Here is a 14,790-nt window from a genome sequence, read left to right as displayed (position 1 = left end):
TCCTGCTGCCCCTCCAATGTAAGCGCCCCCCAACCCTCCTCATCCAGTACTGTGCACCTCACTTGATAGCACCACCAACCACCACTCAAAAGCCTTTAGTTTTCCCCCTTCCTCATACCCTGTAACGGTAACCCAAAGCTGACGACTAAACTAATGGATTCTGCAATTCTACCTCATAAAAATCAAAAATCCATGTTGTCTCCAACCACATGGCTGTCATTCAAGCCTTCATCATCCTCTACATGGACTATGAGAGCAGCTTCCTGACTCGCTTCCTTGCTATGAGGAAGATGGTCCCATCTACCCCCCACCAGAGTACTGTCTCCACAATGTCAACTACTTTTCCAGTGAACAAATCTGATCACTACTTCAAGGCCTTCAATAAGATGCTATTGCCTGTAGGACACAAACTCCTACTTGAGGGCTGGAGGCCCTTTGCAATCTGGCCTGACCTCTATTAGAGAATTTGGTGCATGTTGAATAATGCTTTCTGAGCTCCCTTCTGATTGGAAGGCCCCCAAAGACAGAAGCGCCTCATTCATCTCCCTATCCACGAAGCCCGGCCCAGTGACAAGTACACATCCCAACGTTCAAGGATCTTTTGTTGATTCGATAATTGTGTTAGGAAAGTTTTCCTTTGGAATTTTAGAAAGAAGACAGTGTGTAGGTTATATTCAGAGCCGAGCTCGTGAGCACTTCGTGGGCCCTCCAGGAAGGCGGGTGATAAAGATGGGAGAAGACAGGATCCAGGGCAGATGAGAGCCTGTCCTTTGGGATACGAAGTGTCCTACAAATGACAGAGTCTCTTCCTGGAATTACACACCTAAGATTATTACCAGGAGAGGCCTGACGTATTCCAAAAGGCCTGCAGTTGATTCAAGACAATTTTGAGAGTGTGTCAGAAGCACGGTTTTTGCAAGGAGCTCAAAAAGGTCTGTCTCATTTAATTTATAAAACAGTTCCTGGTGGAATCAAACCGTGTTTCCAGCCTGATCATTCACCTTACTAAGTTTGATTCCAAATGACTAAAGGAGAAAGACCGGCCAGCATGGAGGACACTGCCGAGAATGCATGAGAGTTCATTACAAATCCAGACATTGTAGTTCCGTGGGAAGACTTCCTAGAAGGATGCAGGAGCTGCATCTTCCCTGGGGTACATTATACAGTCATCCAAATGGATGCTTGTGAAAAAAGTGACACTGAGTGGGAGAAGTTTTAGCAATTTTTAAGATGTAAACATTATATCTTATGGCCACTGCTGGTGTGTAGCAGCTTATATAAATATATTACTGTGTATACCCAGGGAGATTCTGGTACACATTCATTTTGGGCGGATGCCTACGTGTACACTAATACTGTGCATGCTTAGGGGTGTCAGTCTGAGTGCCTTACCATGATGCTCTTGTACATGTTGCCATTGTTGTCCTCTATACTGATGCGGATTATGCAGGTGTCTTCGTTCTGTTGGTTGTAAACGGGAGGCAGCACTGTCGAGGTAATGGATGTCACCGAGACGGAGCGCTTGTGGATTTTAGGGTTGTTGTTGCAGGCCGGAGGGGAGGAGAGGGGGTTTATTAAGGACGACATCCCTGAGGAAGTTGTGTCCATGGAATGGATAGAAGAACATGATGAGGAAGACTCAGAGAGCTGCAAGAGTAAACACACCCCAGAAGGAAGCAGATTAGAACCTTGGCCAATGGCGTGCTTCGTAATTTTCAAAGCAGAAGTAGAGGCTGCGATGAATGAACTTCAGTTACTTCCTCCACAACAGCGCACAGCACACACACATCTTGTCACTGGGGTAAGTACCCTGTTGGCAGATTCCTGTCAGCGACTCAGTACTTGCCCTGGTCACTCTACATCCAGGTGAGGATGGACGCAAGGCAGCTGTCACAATTCCCCGAGTTTGCAGCTGCATTTAAGGAAGTGACCAGCAGATGGCAGCAAATACCAGAAACTAGAGGGTAACGTGGAGTCCAGGAGGAAGCTGGAAGCTTAACCAGAGCTGGAGGAAAGCCTTACCCAGTCCTACTGTCTTGAGTGGGAATGCTGCTTAACATGCCCACCACGATCTTTTCTATTCTGGCTCCACATCACAGATTTTGTAGCAGGAGAGAAAGTTTTAGAAGCTTCTAAGATAAGGCCACAGATTCTACAGCTCTGGATGGAACATTAGGCCTCTGGACATCACCTGGCCCCAGTCGTGTTCTACTCCTGAGGAACCTGAGGCCAGAGAGAAAACTGTTGGCAGCACCAGCATGACATGCTCCCCAGTTTCCTGACTCCAAAGGCCAGGTTCACACAGCAAGCACATAGCGAAGGCCCACTCCAAAGTTGATGAGAACGTGGTAAATGAACATAGTATACCACCACCTTGGTGATGTTTGCACTGTGATGTTTGTGATGAGCTTTTGTATATCTTATCTCATGTTGCTCTCACAACTATCTTGTGAACAAAACTCAGAGCATTATAAAGGGAAAAAAGATTCAGAGAAATAGAGGGTCTTGCCCAAAGGGACCACAGCTTATGAGAAGCTCCATTACTTTCTACATTTGTTTCTAGGACCAACTGTATACATTTTCACATTGTATATCAAGGACAGTTAGGGAACGAGGTGCTATAGTTAATGTGCTTTTCCGATTAACTACATAGTTAACCATAAACTATGCAAGACTAATTACCAATGAAATAGGATGCCCAAAACTCATTAGGTTGTGTTAAAAAAATAAATAAAAATAAACTAATACATGTTAAAAAATAAATAAATAAAACTGTAACTTTCCTAAAAAATAAAATAAAGGGACTTCACATAAAAATCTGGGGGAAAAAACCCAAACACCACTAAATTCAATCACTTTAAATAACAATTCTTACTGTAGAAAATTACAAGTGATTTCTCAGAATGAGTTAAGCTAAATTATACCACATTAATCTTAACAAACATTTCGGAAGTCATTTAAAAAATAAGTAACCTACTTATGTCTTTCATGTCAATCTAGTTTTCCAAAGAGAAAGAGTACAGAAATTAAGCATCCTGATTATCTAGCTTCCAAGTAAAATGGAGTTTATTCTATTTTATTTCCTAAGGATGTCTTCCTATAGCATAACTTTACATTAAATTCTACTATATGATTAGTTTAATTAGAGCCCGCAAGCTGATTTCACAACTCTGATATGTAGAAATCTAACTGTGACTCTGTCATAATATGGCTTACTTAGTAACATGTTTTGTCTATTTTACCAAGGGAATCCACTTTGTGACTCAGTGTGAGGGCAAACTGATGGTGCATGATTTCAACAGCATCACTTTGCTTAAAGATGCACCACACACAGTAGCCAAGAAGGTCTGTTGTCCAATTACTAGCTCAATTTTTTTCACCTCCCTTTTCCTCTACATAAATCCCCTTTCCTCTGTTAGATTTTCCATAATTTTAATGACATTTATGATTACGATAAAGCCTTGAAGACGCCTGAAGTACAGCAGCTCTCAACGGACCACTTGAGGAAACCTCTAGTTCTTACTGAGAATCTGCTATGAGGAGCAGGTGTGAAATTAAATGTTTAGAAACCATGATTGGGGGATGAAGAAACAGGAATGCCAAGTACACTTCACTGAACGGAGCAACCTCGTGGAGCACCGCTGGGAAAGGCATGGGCGGGGCATCTGGAGGCTCAGGATCCAGAGTAGGGAGAGGCTGTGGAGGTCCTCCAGGTCCCGCTACGTGGGGAGCAGGGGACACCAACGCCTTTCCAGGTGACATCCAGGGATACTGCAGCCCCGCGTGTACATGCATCCAAGTCAATGATTCCGCTTTAAACCTACAGAACTTCATGCCTCTGAGGAAGGTTCATCTGAAGAATAAAAATTCCCGACTTGTGCAAGAAACTGAAGCACCCATGTGATAAGGGAGGAGTCAAAAAGGTTGTAGCAAGTGGGGTGCAAATGATACCTGCTGGGCTGGCTCCTGTGTAGTTTTAAAAGGGATGATCTGGACCTTCACACACGTCCAATGCGCCAACAGGTGTGAAGGCGATTCCATCCCCTTCCTGGACAGGGAGAAATCCCACAAAGATATGTGTGATATACCCCTATTTTCACTTTTGTATGATGTCCATCAGAAAAGGGGGCCACAAAGAATAAGAACCTGTCTAAAGGTGAAGAATGATGCCTCACTCCAGATTTTGATGAATACAATGCCGTATGTCAAGTCATGGAGAATGATTACATCTCCGGTTTTGAAAATATGCCTGGGAAAACAGAGAACAGGCTCCAAGGTGTTTGCAGAGCTTTTCCTTCAAAGTTTGGAGGATGTTCCTCTGGATTTCAGGGCATGAGGGTTGGCTGGGGCAGCACCTGAGACATCTCAGCCTGAGACACCTCAGACATACTCATCCTGAGTATGATGTCCGTCCTGGATCGGCTACATTGTGATGAGATCACCTGAGGGTTCCTCTATTGCTGCTGTTGTTCATAACACAATGTGAAACTGCACACCGATCCCCTTACAGAATGGCAGAAACACACCACATGGAGGAATTCTTACCACTCTACGTCCCTGGCCTATGCATAAGCTAAGGGGCTAACACTCACTTACACAGCAAGTCTGGCTGGCCAAAAATCTCCCTCCAAACGGTGCAAATTGTAGTCACATCACAGTTGATGTTTCTGATTTCAAGTTTCTTCACCAGGAAATTAAAGCAGATGCGTACAGAAGATTAAGTCACATCTTGTTTTATTTCTTTATGAAGCCATGGAAAATAGACACCCTCTATGGGAATTCTTTTATCACCTCTCATAGCTTTCTCTTTTTTGGGACATGGCAGATTGTATACTTGCTACCAACTCCTTACGCCCCTCTGTATCCATGTCCTTTGTCCTGGGACTCCACAGTTCCTCCCATTAGAAGGAGTCCCCTGCCTGACTTACTTATGTGAGATGTGGCCACATGATTTGCTTTGGGCAATAAAATGTTGGTATTATGACCAAAGTGAAGGCTTGATACATGCCTATGGGGTTGGGCTTGCTCTCTTGCTCATCTGTCTTAGCATACTCACAATATGCCCTGGATAGCCTCATAATTCCGAAAAGAATGCAAGGAGCAGACCTGGCCCAAACCCATGGCCAAGGCTAAGCCCGGTGCACATCAACCAACCAGCAGATGCTGTTGTTTTAAGTCACTGAGTTCTGGAGTGGTTTACTGTGTAACATTATTATGGTAAAAGCATGGTGAAGACAAGGTATGACACCAAGAGGCTGACACATCTGTCTTGTGACTTTGCGCTCCTTCTAAGAAAATTCTATGACTCCTAAAAAGTGTACCTCATGTTACAGGCCACAATCCTTCAGTCACCTTTGGATCCAGGACAATATTTCAAAGGCCACAGGAATAAACCAACATGCTCATTGTTTTTGGACCTGTTTCCATGAAGAATGGGTCCCTAGATTGAACTCTACTTTGCAGATCCTATAAACATGAATTTCAACATACTGTACAGTGATAAACTTGAAAACAGACATTCTCATTGGCAAACACTACATCAGTTGTCTACATTAGGATTTATCGGAAGGGAATAAGCATATACCTTTTTTTGAGGCTCATCAGGTGTGTCCATGGGAGTGATGGAGCCCTCCTCAGCCTCTGAGTGGTTTGACTCGCAGGATGACACACTGACGGAGTCCATGCTTTCACCAGAGCTCCCACTGGCAGTGGACTTGGGCTGCTCTTTGGTGGGAGTGCTACTGGTCATAATGTCTGACCCCAGAAACAATCTGCAAAACACATAGTGCCAGGCATTTGTTTACAAATCTGGAATCCACGACTTAGCAAATATTTTGCGGTAATTAACCCCTTAATTGTTTTGTCAATCCTGCATGCCCTGGCATTATTGGAAAACATTTCCTATAAAGTGCCTAATAGATCACAGTAAACGTCTCATCTGAGTAGGTCATTTCCAACCTCAAAGAACACAGAGATTGTTTAGCTGAATGAGAGGCCATATTCATCTGAGGTCTTTCTAGGTCAATGGTTCTTCATTTTTTAACATGCAACAGACCATAGTGGCAGGATCAAAATCCCATCACCTCATCCTGCCACGTACCATCATAAAATGAACAATGGATGAGGCTAAAGAAGAAGATGGCACTGCTTTGGCCAAGAAACCAAGGAGGACAACTTCTGTTTCCAACAATCTGGTGAACTACAATGAGCTAAACCACTTCACTATAAAACAACCGGATAAGAAACATTAAAAACTCTTTTTAAAGTTGAGCTTGCAACACAGTAAGGAAAATCCCTATGGGCCATAAATGAAAAGGGAACTGAAAACCAGAAGCATGTGAGCTAATCCTGCAGCTGCTCTGGGTGGGGAGCAGGAGGTACCAATCTTGGGGAGCTAGGAACACGGGTCTTAACACATATACAGACCCAAAGATGAGGGCCTCTGTTTATATAAGGTGGGGAGTTGAAATTGAAATCCCTTATAGAGCCAAGACCCTCAAAGAGCTACACCCTTAGTAAAAAGATGGGCTAGAAAAATATCTTCCTGCTGGCACAGGAAGACAACAAGAAAGCTTATCTGTCTTGGCCTGAGCTTGGGTGAAAGAAAAATGTCTCCCCTGAAATCATGTGTGATCTTGGCCAGCACCTCACTCAGATTTCCTACCTATGCTATACTTTGGTGCAAACCAGAATTAAGAAATCTTTCTGGAGGAATACACTTTCAGCCCAGGATATAGAGGATTTTCTAATAAAGATGAGTTCATAATATTACAAAAACATACAAGGAAATATTCCACCCAAAGGGAGTCAACAAACGTTAGACTCTTGAGACCTTCAGATACAAGAATTGACAGAAAGAAACTAATGACTTATCCATTCATTTGATAAATGTTTGAGTGTCTACCATGGACCAGGCTATAAAATAAATATGTTTAATATATTAAAGATCTAAGAAAAAAGGTTGAAAACAGTAGAGAAGAACAAGACATCCTGACAAAAGAACAGGAAGACAATTTGGAAAAAAAATTCACTTCTAGACCAAAAAATTTAGTGATTTAAAGTAAAAACTCAGTAAAAGGGTTAAATAACTGCTTAAGAGAAGCACTGTGAACAAGATGATAGATATGAAGAAAATTATCAGAAATCAGCATCAAAATATAAAGGCATGGAAAATAAGAAAGGTTAAAAGATAGAGATTGGAATAAGAGATGCTGACATGTGTAAGAAGGGTTCCAAGAGAAGACCATGAAGAGAATGGAAGGATGACCTTAACTGAAGAGATGGTGGGTGAGAAGGTTCCAGAACTAATGAACTGCCTGAATTGTTAGATTCAGGAACCATGTCTTGAATAGGATAAATAAGACTCAACACTCACTTAAACTCTCTAACAGTATATCAAAGACAAAAGAAGCTCTTAAAAGCAATGGCGGGGGGTGCATAATACAAAGGAATGGGAATTAAATAGATAGCAGACATTTCAAAAGCAAACAGCAGAAGTCAGAAGGCATGGAATAATGTCTTCAAAGTGCTAAGTGAAAATAATGGTCATCCTTGAATTCTATACCCAGCTAATAGAATTCTGTGAGTGAGCGCAAAATAAAGACTTTCTCAGACAAACACGGAGAAGGTTTACATTAACAGACAATGTGAAAAGGAGTCAAAGGAGGGAAGGGCAAGATGCAAGAAGGAAAGGCATTTAAAGGAACTAGCAAATGCAGCCAAGCCCAACAAGCACAGACTGGACAAAATAACAAGAGTAGAACTACTGAGCTTGATTTTTCATTAAATATTTCAGAAATTATAACTCAAATTTCAAGACCTGAAGCATATCTTTGTTCTGCCTCATCTCCACCCACCACCTCTTGTCCCATTTTCCATGTCACTTCCTTTCTTGGACTTCCAAACCCTAGGGGGTCTCTAGGGGAAAGCCCTAAACTCTGACCACAATTCACAGGAGGAAAAACAATGCCACTTGTCGTACACCTCCGTGAATTACGAGGTAGACGTTGAAGGCTGTGAAATAGTGGTCCGTAGCCCGTCATCTGAGGATCTAGCTTAGAATAAAATTGGTCAAGACTAAAGGTTCTTCCATTTGTACAATTCCATGAGGTCATTTCTGCTTCGTAAAGGTTAATTCTAGCTCAATACTAGGCATCTCTGACTTTCAGACCAAGCACGCCTTCCCTTACGGCTTCAGAATCCTTTCCAACCTCTTTAGAAAATGGATTGTTAAATGTGGGGCAAGCAGAAAGTACATTTGCCACATTTTAAAAAATGCGAAGATCATAAGACATTTTGGAAATCGGTGGCATACAATTACCCTTATATGTCCAAGGAATACGAAGGGTGACAATGTGGCCTCTTTTATTCATAATACTTGTTCAAACTCAGATTTCAAAGGTTTAAACTCAAGCATCTTGGCAAGATTTCACCAATGAGAGAACGTACTCAGTGTCTACCACACTTTATGCACGGCACTGCACCCTGACAGTCCTGCCTCATGTGAATATCTTTGCAGGGTTTATGCAGGTGTCTCTCTCGGTGCAAAGAGAGGACCCAGGGGTGCTAAAGCAACCGGATAGCTGGGTTGAAGAGGGTAGAGGGGTACAGTTATGTCCAAACGCACCTACAGTGGCTACTGCCTGAGGACAGGGAAGAAAAAGCAAGAGGGCAAAGGGAGTAGCCCTTAGGATTACTTGGGATGCCTGGGTGGCATCTTAAGTCAGTTAAGTGTCTGACTTCAACTCGGGTCATGATCTCACAGTTCACGAGTTCGAGCCCCGCATCGGGCTCTCTGCTGTCTGCATGGAGCCCGCTTCAGATCTTCTATCTCCCTCTCTCGCTGCCTCTCCTCTGCTCATTCTCTGTCTCAAAATAAATAATAAACTTACAAAATTTCAAAATTTAAAAAAAGGAATAGATATGCCTGTGCTGACCTCTGACTGCCATAGCAGGTCCAGAAATTTCCGATTATTTCTGTTGCAGAAGACCATCAAGATGCCCAGCACTCCTGGACCCACCTCTCGGGAACTCGGATTCCCTGTGTAGGTGTCCATCTTACGAGCTGACAAGGCATGGTCAGGCCCTCGGGTTACCTCAAAAGAGAGCTCATTCTCCTCCAGAACTGCAGCCGTGACAAGATGGCAAGACACTATGGAAATTCTATAGGGGCTATTCAATCTATGAGCTATCTATTCAATCTGTGAGCTCAGAAATCTAGCGTTCAGGAGGGCCAGGGCAGAGGTTTGGTAAGATATGAAGATTACCTTCAAAATGCTTTCTATAAAATCCCAATCCCAATGTCACCTTCAGCTGTCACCTGATATCAGGTGGAAGCCTGAGCAGTGTCATTAGTGGGAGATTATGCCCTCCACAGCCGTTAAGGACCTTCACACGTGAATTGGAAATATGGCAATATCCAAGTTCATGTGGCATCCTTGCCTCCGGGTCTCACTGGGACTCACTGAGTGGGTGGACAGACTGGGCTGNTTCTATCTCCCTCTCTCGCTGCCTCTCCTCTGCTCATTCTCTGTCTCAAAATAAATAATAAACTTACAAAATTTCAAAATTTAAAAAAAGGAATAGATATGCCTGTGCTGACCTCTGACTGCCATAGCAGGTCCAGAAATTTCCGATTATTTCTGTTGCAGAAGACCATCAAGATGCCCAGCACTCCTGGACCCACCTCTCGGGAACTCGGATTCCCTGTGTAGGTGTCCATCTTACGAGCTGACAAGGCATGGTCAGGCCCTCGGGTTACCTCAAAAGAGAGCTCATTCTCCTCCAGAACTGCAGCCGTGACAAGATGGCAAGACACTATGGAAATTCTATAGGGGCTATTCAATCTATGAGCTATCTATTCAATCTGTGAGCTCAGAAATCTAGCGTTCAGGAGGGCCAGGGCAGAGGTTTGGTAAGATATGAAGATTACCTTCAAAATGCTTTCTATAAAATCCCAATCCCAATGTCACCTTCAGCTGTCACCTGATATCAGGTGGAAGCCTGAGCAGTGTCATTAGTGGGAGATTATGCCCTCCACAGCCGGTAAGGACCTTCACATGTGAATTGGAAATATGGCAATATCCAAGTTCATGCGGCATCCTTGCCTCCAGGTCTCACTGGGACTCACTGAGTGGGTGGACAGACTGGGCTGGGAAGTAGCAAACTCACACAGAAACAGACTGAATCCTGACACCCCCCCCCCCCCAAAAAAAAAGACAGGAACAGAAGTTGTTTCGTGAGAAAATAACTGTAGCTTTTCAGGCCCCTTTGAGAGTGAGGCAGTGTTTGAGGAGCGTTGCAACCCCACCAGCAGTGAAACAACCCACCGAGATGAACATTACTATTCTGGCCTCACAAATGAGGACACAGACATTCACACAACAGAGAAGTGGTGGAAAGCTGGCATCTTCCGAGTCAGCAGGGCTCCCAAGCCACCCTGACACACAAAAAAAACCTGGCCAATGTTTCCTAATCACTGTTCTTGCCCGTCGCCAGCCAATGCTGACCGAGACGCCCCGGAGATCAAGCCCAGGTATAGGTCTTCAAAGGGAAGAGCCAAGTTATTAATCAAATGGCAATCCCTGTTTCCTGGCACTGACCTCTTTAGCCTTCATTTGATTCATTAGCCTGATGTCTCTTAGAGTCTAATGTCTGAGAGATCAACTTGTGACACAGACCTGATCCTCTCTGGCTCTTCTGTAAAAATGGCTACCATCAGTGCACAGGGTCTAATTAAGTAACAGTCTCTCATTCTTTCCTCCACCCTCTGCACCCTTTCCCTCTTCCTTGTCTTCCTTCTCTCCCTCATCTTCCTCTTCCCCTACTTTTTACCTCCTGCTCTATCTTTCCTTCTTCTCTTCCTTCAGAAAGTATTTTCCCCATAGGTAGTATAGTAAAACGGCATCTTGTTCTATGGCCAAATCTTGAGTTTGAATCCAGATCTTCCAATAACTAACACACTATTTACCCTGTCTGTGCCTTACTTTCGTGGTTTATAAAGTTGGTGTAACATTAGGACCTACCACTTAGGTTATTTTGTGGATTGGATCAAAAATACGTGTATTGTTCTTAAAATAGTGTTGGCACATGGCTCAATTTATTCATTCAATAAATATTTATTAATCACCTACTATGTGCCAGGCACCATTCTAGGTTCTGGGGAAACAGCAATGAACAGAAACCAGACATACGTGCCTGCCTTCATGGAGTTTGCATTCGAGATAATTAACAGACTCATACAGCATACAGTATGTCCCATGGAGGTAAAGGCAGTGGAGAAATTCAAAGTGGGTGAAGGTGAGAGAGGGTGCCACGGGCAGGTAAGGCAGACAGGGCATAGTATTAAATAAAGTGGTTGGCAGAAGGCTGAGAAGGTGATGTCTCAGCAAACTTCTGAAGGGAGTGAGTGAGTCACTTGGCTATTTGGGGAGCAGTGTTCTAAGCAGAAGAAACGGAGGGCCTCGCACGTTCAGGGAGGTGTGGGTGGCTGGAAAGCAGAGTGGAGTGAACAGGGAAAGATGAGCACAGACAGGCAAGGGACAGGCAGCACTGGGATGGCACTGCAGTCCCTAAAGAGTCTTGAGGGCCACTTTAGTAAGGACCCCTGATTTTACTCAAAGGGAGACAGGTATCATGAAGTTGGCTCTGGAGTGTCTCTTGCATGCCTGGCACTGGGCTGGGCACACAGCCATGAGTGTGATGGACAAGGGTCCTGCTCTTTGCCGCTTACGTTCCGCTACAAGAAGCAGCCGATGTGACCGAGAGTGATGGGGGTGGGCAGCGGCACCAGAGAAGGCTCTCTCTCGGGAGCAAACACTGTCGCCCATATCTGAAGGAGCCAGCACAGAGAATGCACATGCCAGGCCAAAGGAACATCCGGTGCAAAGGCCCTGAGGCAAGAACGAGCCTGGTGTGCTTGGCAGATGGCTAGAAGATGGGTGTGGCCAGACGAAGGGTATGGCTGAGTCTCGGTGAACAAGGGCGAAGGTTGGATGAGAGGAAGGTGGTCAAGAAGGTTGGGAGAGGACCATGAGAGTCCTCCTAAGCCACGATAAGGAGTCTGGGTGCAAATTCAAATAAAAGCCACAGAGGTTTTTAAGCAAGGAAGTGGCATAATCTGGTGTATGTTTTAATACCAAACTATTTGGTGGAGAATGGACTGTTGGGGCCAGACGCCAGTAAGGATGTTGTGGGCATCTCCAGGCAGGAGATGACGGTGGTCCACGCCAGAGAGAACAGTGGAGAAGAAGGAATCGATTTAGAAATTATGTAGGGCTCGTGACAGAACGATTAACAAGTGAGGGAACTGCTCCTCCCTTCTGGCCTGGCTCAGGGCTACAGTACTGAACACCCTTCCCATCCCTTCTCTGATGGGATCCCCTGGGACCCGCGGGTGACACTCACAGGCTGAGCCTCTTCACCATGCTCTTCCGAGGCTTGGGTGAAGTGGCACTGGCGTCTGCAGCTGCTTCGATCTCACAGGACAGGGCGTAGCTGGGGAAGAGAGGGGAGCTCGTGAGGTCAGAGCTTGAGAACTGAAGAAAGGGAAACACACATGATCTGCCAAGTTTGTTTTAGAGGGAGGTCTCTGACCGTTCAGAGTAAATATACATGCCGTGTTGTTCTACCACCAGTGTCAGAGGGGATGGACTGAATGGCCAAGATGTTAAAATTTATATGTGTGCCCCCTCCTCTCACCCCCACCCTGGCCTACGGATCACGGCTGTTTAGGGCTGCATGCCTCAGGGAGGGACTGGGTGCTTTGGCCGCATCAAAGACTGACTCCTCTGTTTCCTGATCATTCTCATCCTGCTACAAGCCAGGGGGAGAATTACTTCTTATCTGGTACCTCCCTTCATTACTTCATGCGTGTGTGCATATGCGCAACTTTTTGTCTAAGAGAAATGAAAGAAGAGGCTTTCGTAAACCAATCTTTAATGAATAGACAGAGGCAGTTATATTATTGGTAAAGATACATTAAATATGATTTTTAAGTGCCAAAACAGCCTAAATTAAAAATGCTCCAAATTCAGACACCTATATGCCAGGCAACTATAACTTGCAGACATACAAGAGGAATTTATGTTTGACTTGAAATGTCTTTTATGAAAGCTGGTAGCTCTAACTAGTAGATGTATTTGGTTCTGTGTAGGTGAGGAAGGGTCAGTGTGGTGAATGGTAGCTGCTAAGTCGTTAATTATGTGCACTTTTTTTTAAACCTAAAGATGTATTTAGGTGTTTGCTCATGTACAGGGATTCATTGATACAGGAATTTTTGAAATATTAAGCTCTACAGGTGGTTATAAATAGGGCAGAAAAAAACAGGGTATATTTAGCAAGATTCTTCTAATCACTAAAAAGTCAATTATTACAAATAACAAACAGTTAATTGTTATAGCTGATATTGTGGGTCTAGACTTTCTGATCCAGACCACCAGCCATGGTATGTATGTGAGAAGGACGTACACATAGAGAGAAAGTTAATTCATACAACCTGATTGTCAGAGCAGAAATGCAAAGAGAGGCAGTACCTGCTTTATTTTCTACATGGCAAAGAAAACATCTTCACCAACGAATGAGCCCTGAATCACAGGTTTTGTTTTAATGCAACGGGGATTACAAAGGACCTCAGAAATCACCTATCTTCCAAATGAGGGGACTGAGGTCTGTATGTGATTTGCCCAACATTACACAACCACCTGGAGAGCTTAGGTTGGAGAGTCAAGAAGACTGGAGTTTAAATCCAAACTCTATCACTGACAAGTTCAGTTATTCTCTGAATCTCAATTTCCTCATTTGCAAAATACTTGTTTTGCTGTCAATTTTGCTGTCCCTGATGATAAATTTTCAAGGCTATCCCCCAGTCTACTACATCAGGGGTCAGCAAATATTTTCTTTAAAGGACCAGATAGCAAGTGTTTTAGGCTTTGCAGGCTATATGGTCTCTCTCCTGCCTAATTTGCTGCCTTTAAAGCATGAAAGCAACCATAAATAAGATGTAAATGAATGGGCTGTATTCCAATAAAACCTTATTTATGGATACTAAATCTTAGATGTCAAATAACTGTCCCATGTTACAATCTTCTCTCTTTTTTATTTTCAACCATTTCAAAATGTAAAAACACATGGTAGGCCAGATACAGCCAACAGACTCTGATCCGCTAGACTACAGGGTAAAGAGTAATACCCTTGCTGGGCCAACAGTCAAGGCACTGGAGTTAATGTACTTTTCCATGCTTGTCAACCATGATTCTGAAAACTGTCCCTTGTGTCCCAGCCAAAAGAGTTCTCACTGTTCTTCCCAATGCCAACCATGTCAGGCCCCCAAGCCTTTGTTGCTGTTCTACCCTCTGTATGGAATGTTCTTCCCCAGTTCTCCTAGTGAAATCTTACCTTCAGCCCAAATGTTTACACCTTTCTGATTATCTTCCCTACCTCCCCTCATCCTTGGTCAAAGGAAATGCTCCTGCCCACAGGTCCTGTGGCATTTTAGTTACCTACCATATTTCTATTTTTCATGAGTCTGTCTCTCCTTCCCAGGTGAAAGCTCCCTGGAAAGCCGGTAGCAATGAACAAAAATGGCAAACAGGGTGACGATGGTGGTGGTGGTGGTGGTGGTGATGTTGATGAACTGCACGTTAACAATGATTTTCCAAATATGATTTCATCTAATCCTCACAAACAAATATTTTATAAATGAGCATCCTGAAGACCAGGAAGAAAAAGTGACTTGTTCAAGATTACGAAGATAAATAAATGGTGGAACCAAGAATCTGAAAGCACATCTTC

General features: G+C 43.8%; 1 protein-coding gene across 3 annotated transcripts in view; it reads right to left on the bottom strand.

Annotated features, from left to right (window-relative positions):
* Nucleotides 1–14,790, bottom strand: part of RGL1 (ral guanine nucleotide dissociation stimulator like 1) — a 163,529-nt gene that overhangs the window by 9,031 nt on the left and 139,708 nt on the right. For all 3 annotated transcript variants that reach the window (XM_077763256.1, XM_077763258.1, XM_077763257.1), the window contains 3 exons: nucleotides 12,406–12,495; nucleotides 5,585–5,771; nucleotides 1,393–1,647 (listed from right to left, as the gene is read on the bottom strand). In XM_077763256.1, coding sequence (XP_077619382.1) covers nucleotides 1,393–1,647; nucleotides 5,585–5,771; nucleotides 12,406–12,495 — 532 coding nt within the window. The remainder of the gene's footprint in view (nucleotides 1–1,392; nucleotides 1,648–5,584; nucleotides 5,772–12,405; nucleotides 12,496–14,790) is intronic.

The sequence above is a fragment of the Crocuta crocuta genome, unplaced genomic scaffold, assembly GCF_008692635.1.
Source record: "Crocuta crocuta isolate KB4526 unplaced genomic scaffold, BGI_CrCroc_1.0 scaffold3, whole genome shotgun sequence".
Classification (NCBI taxonomy): Eukaryota; Metazoa; Chordata; class Mammalia; order Carnivora; family Hyaenidae; genus Crocuta; species Crocuta crocuta.
This window is presented reverse-complemented; position numbering and strand designations above follow the sequence as displayed.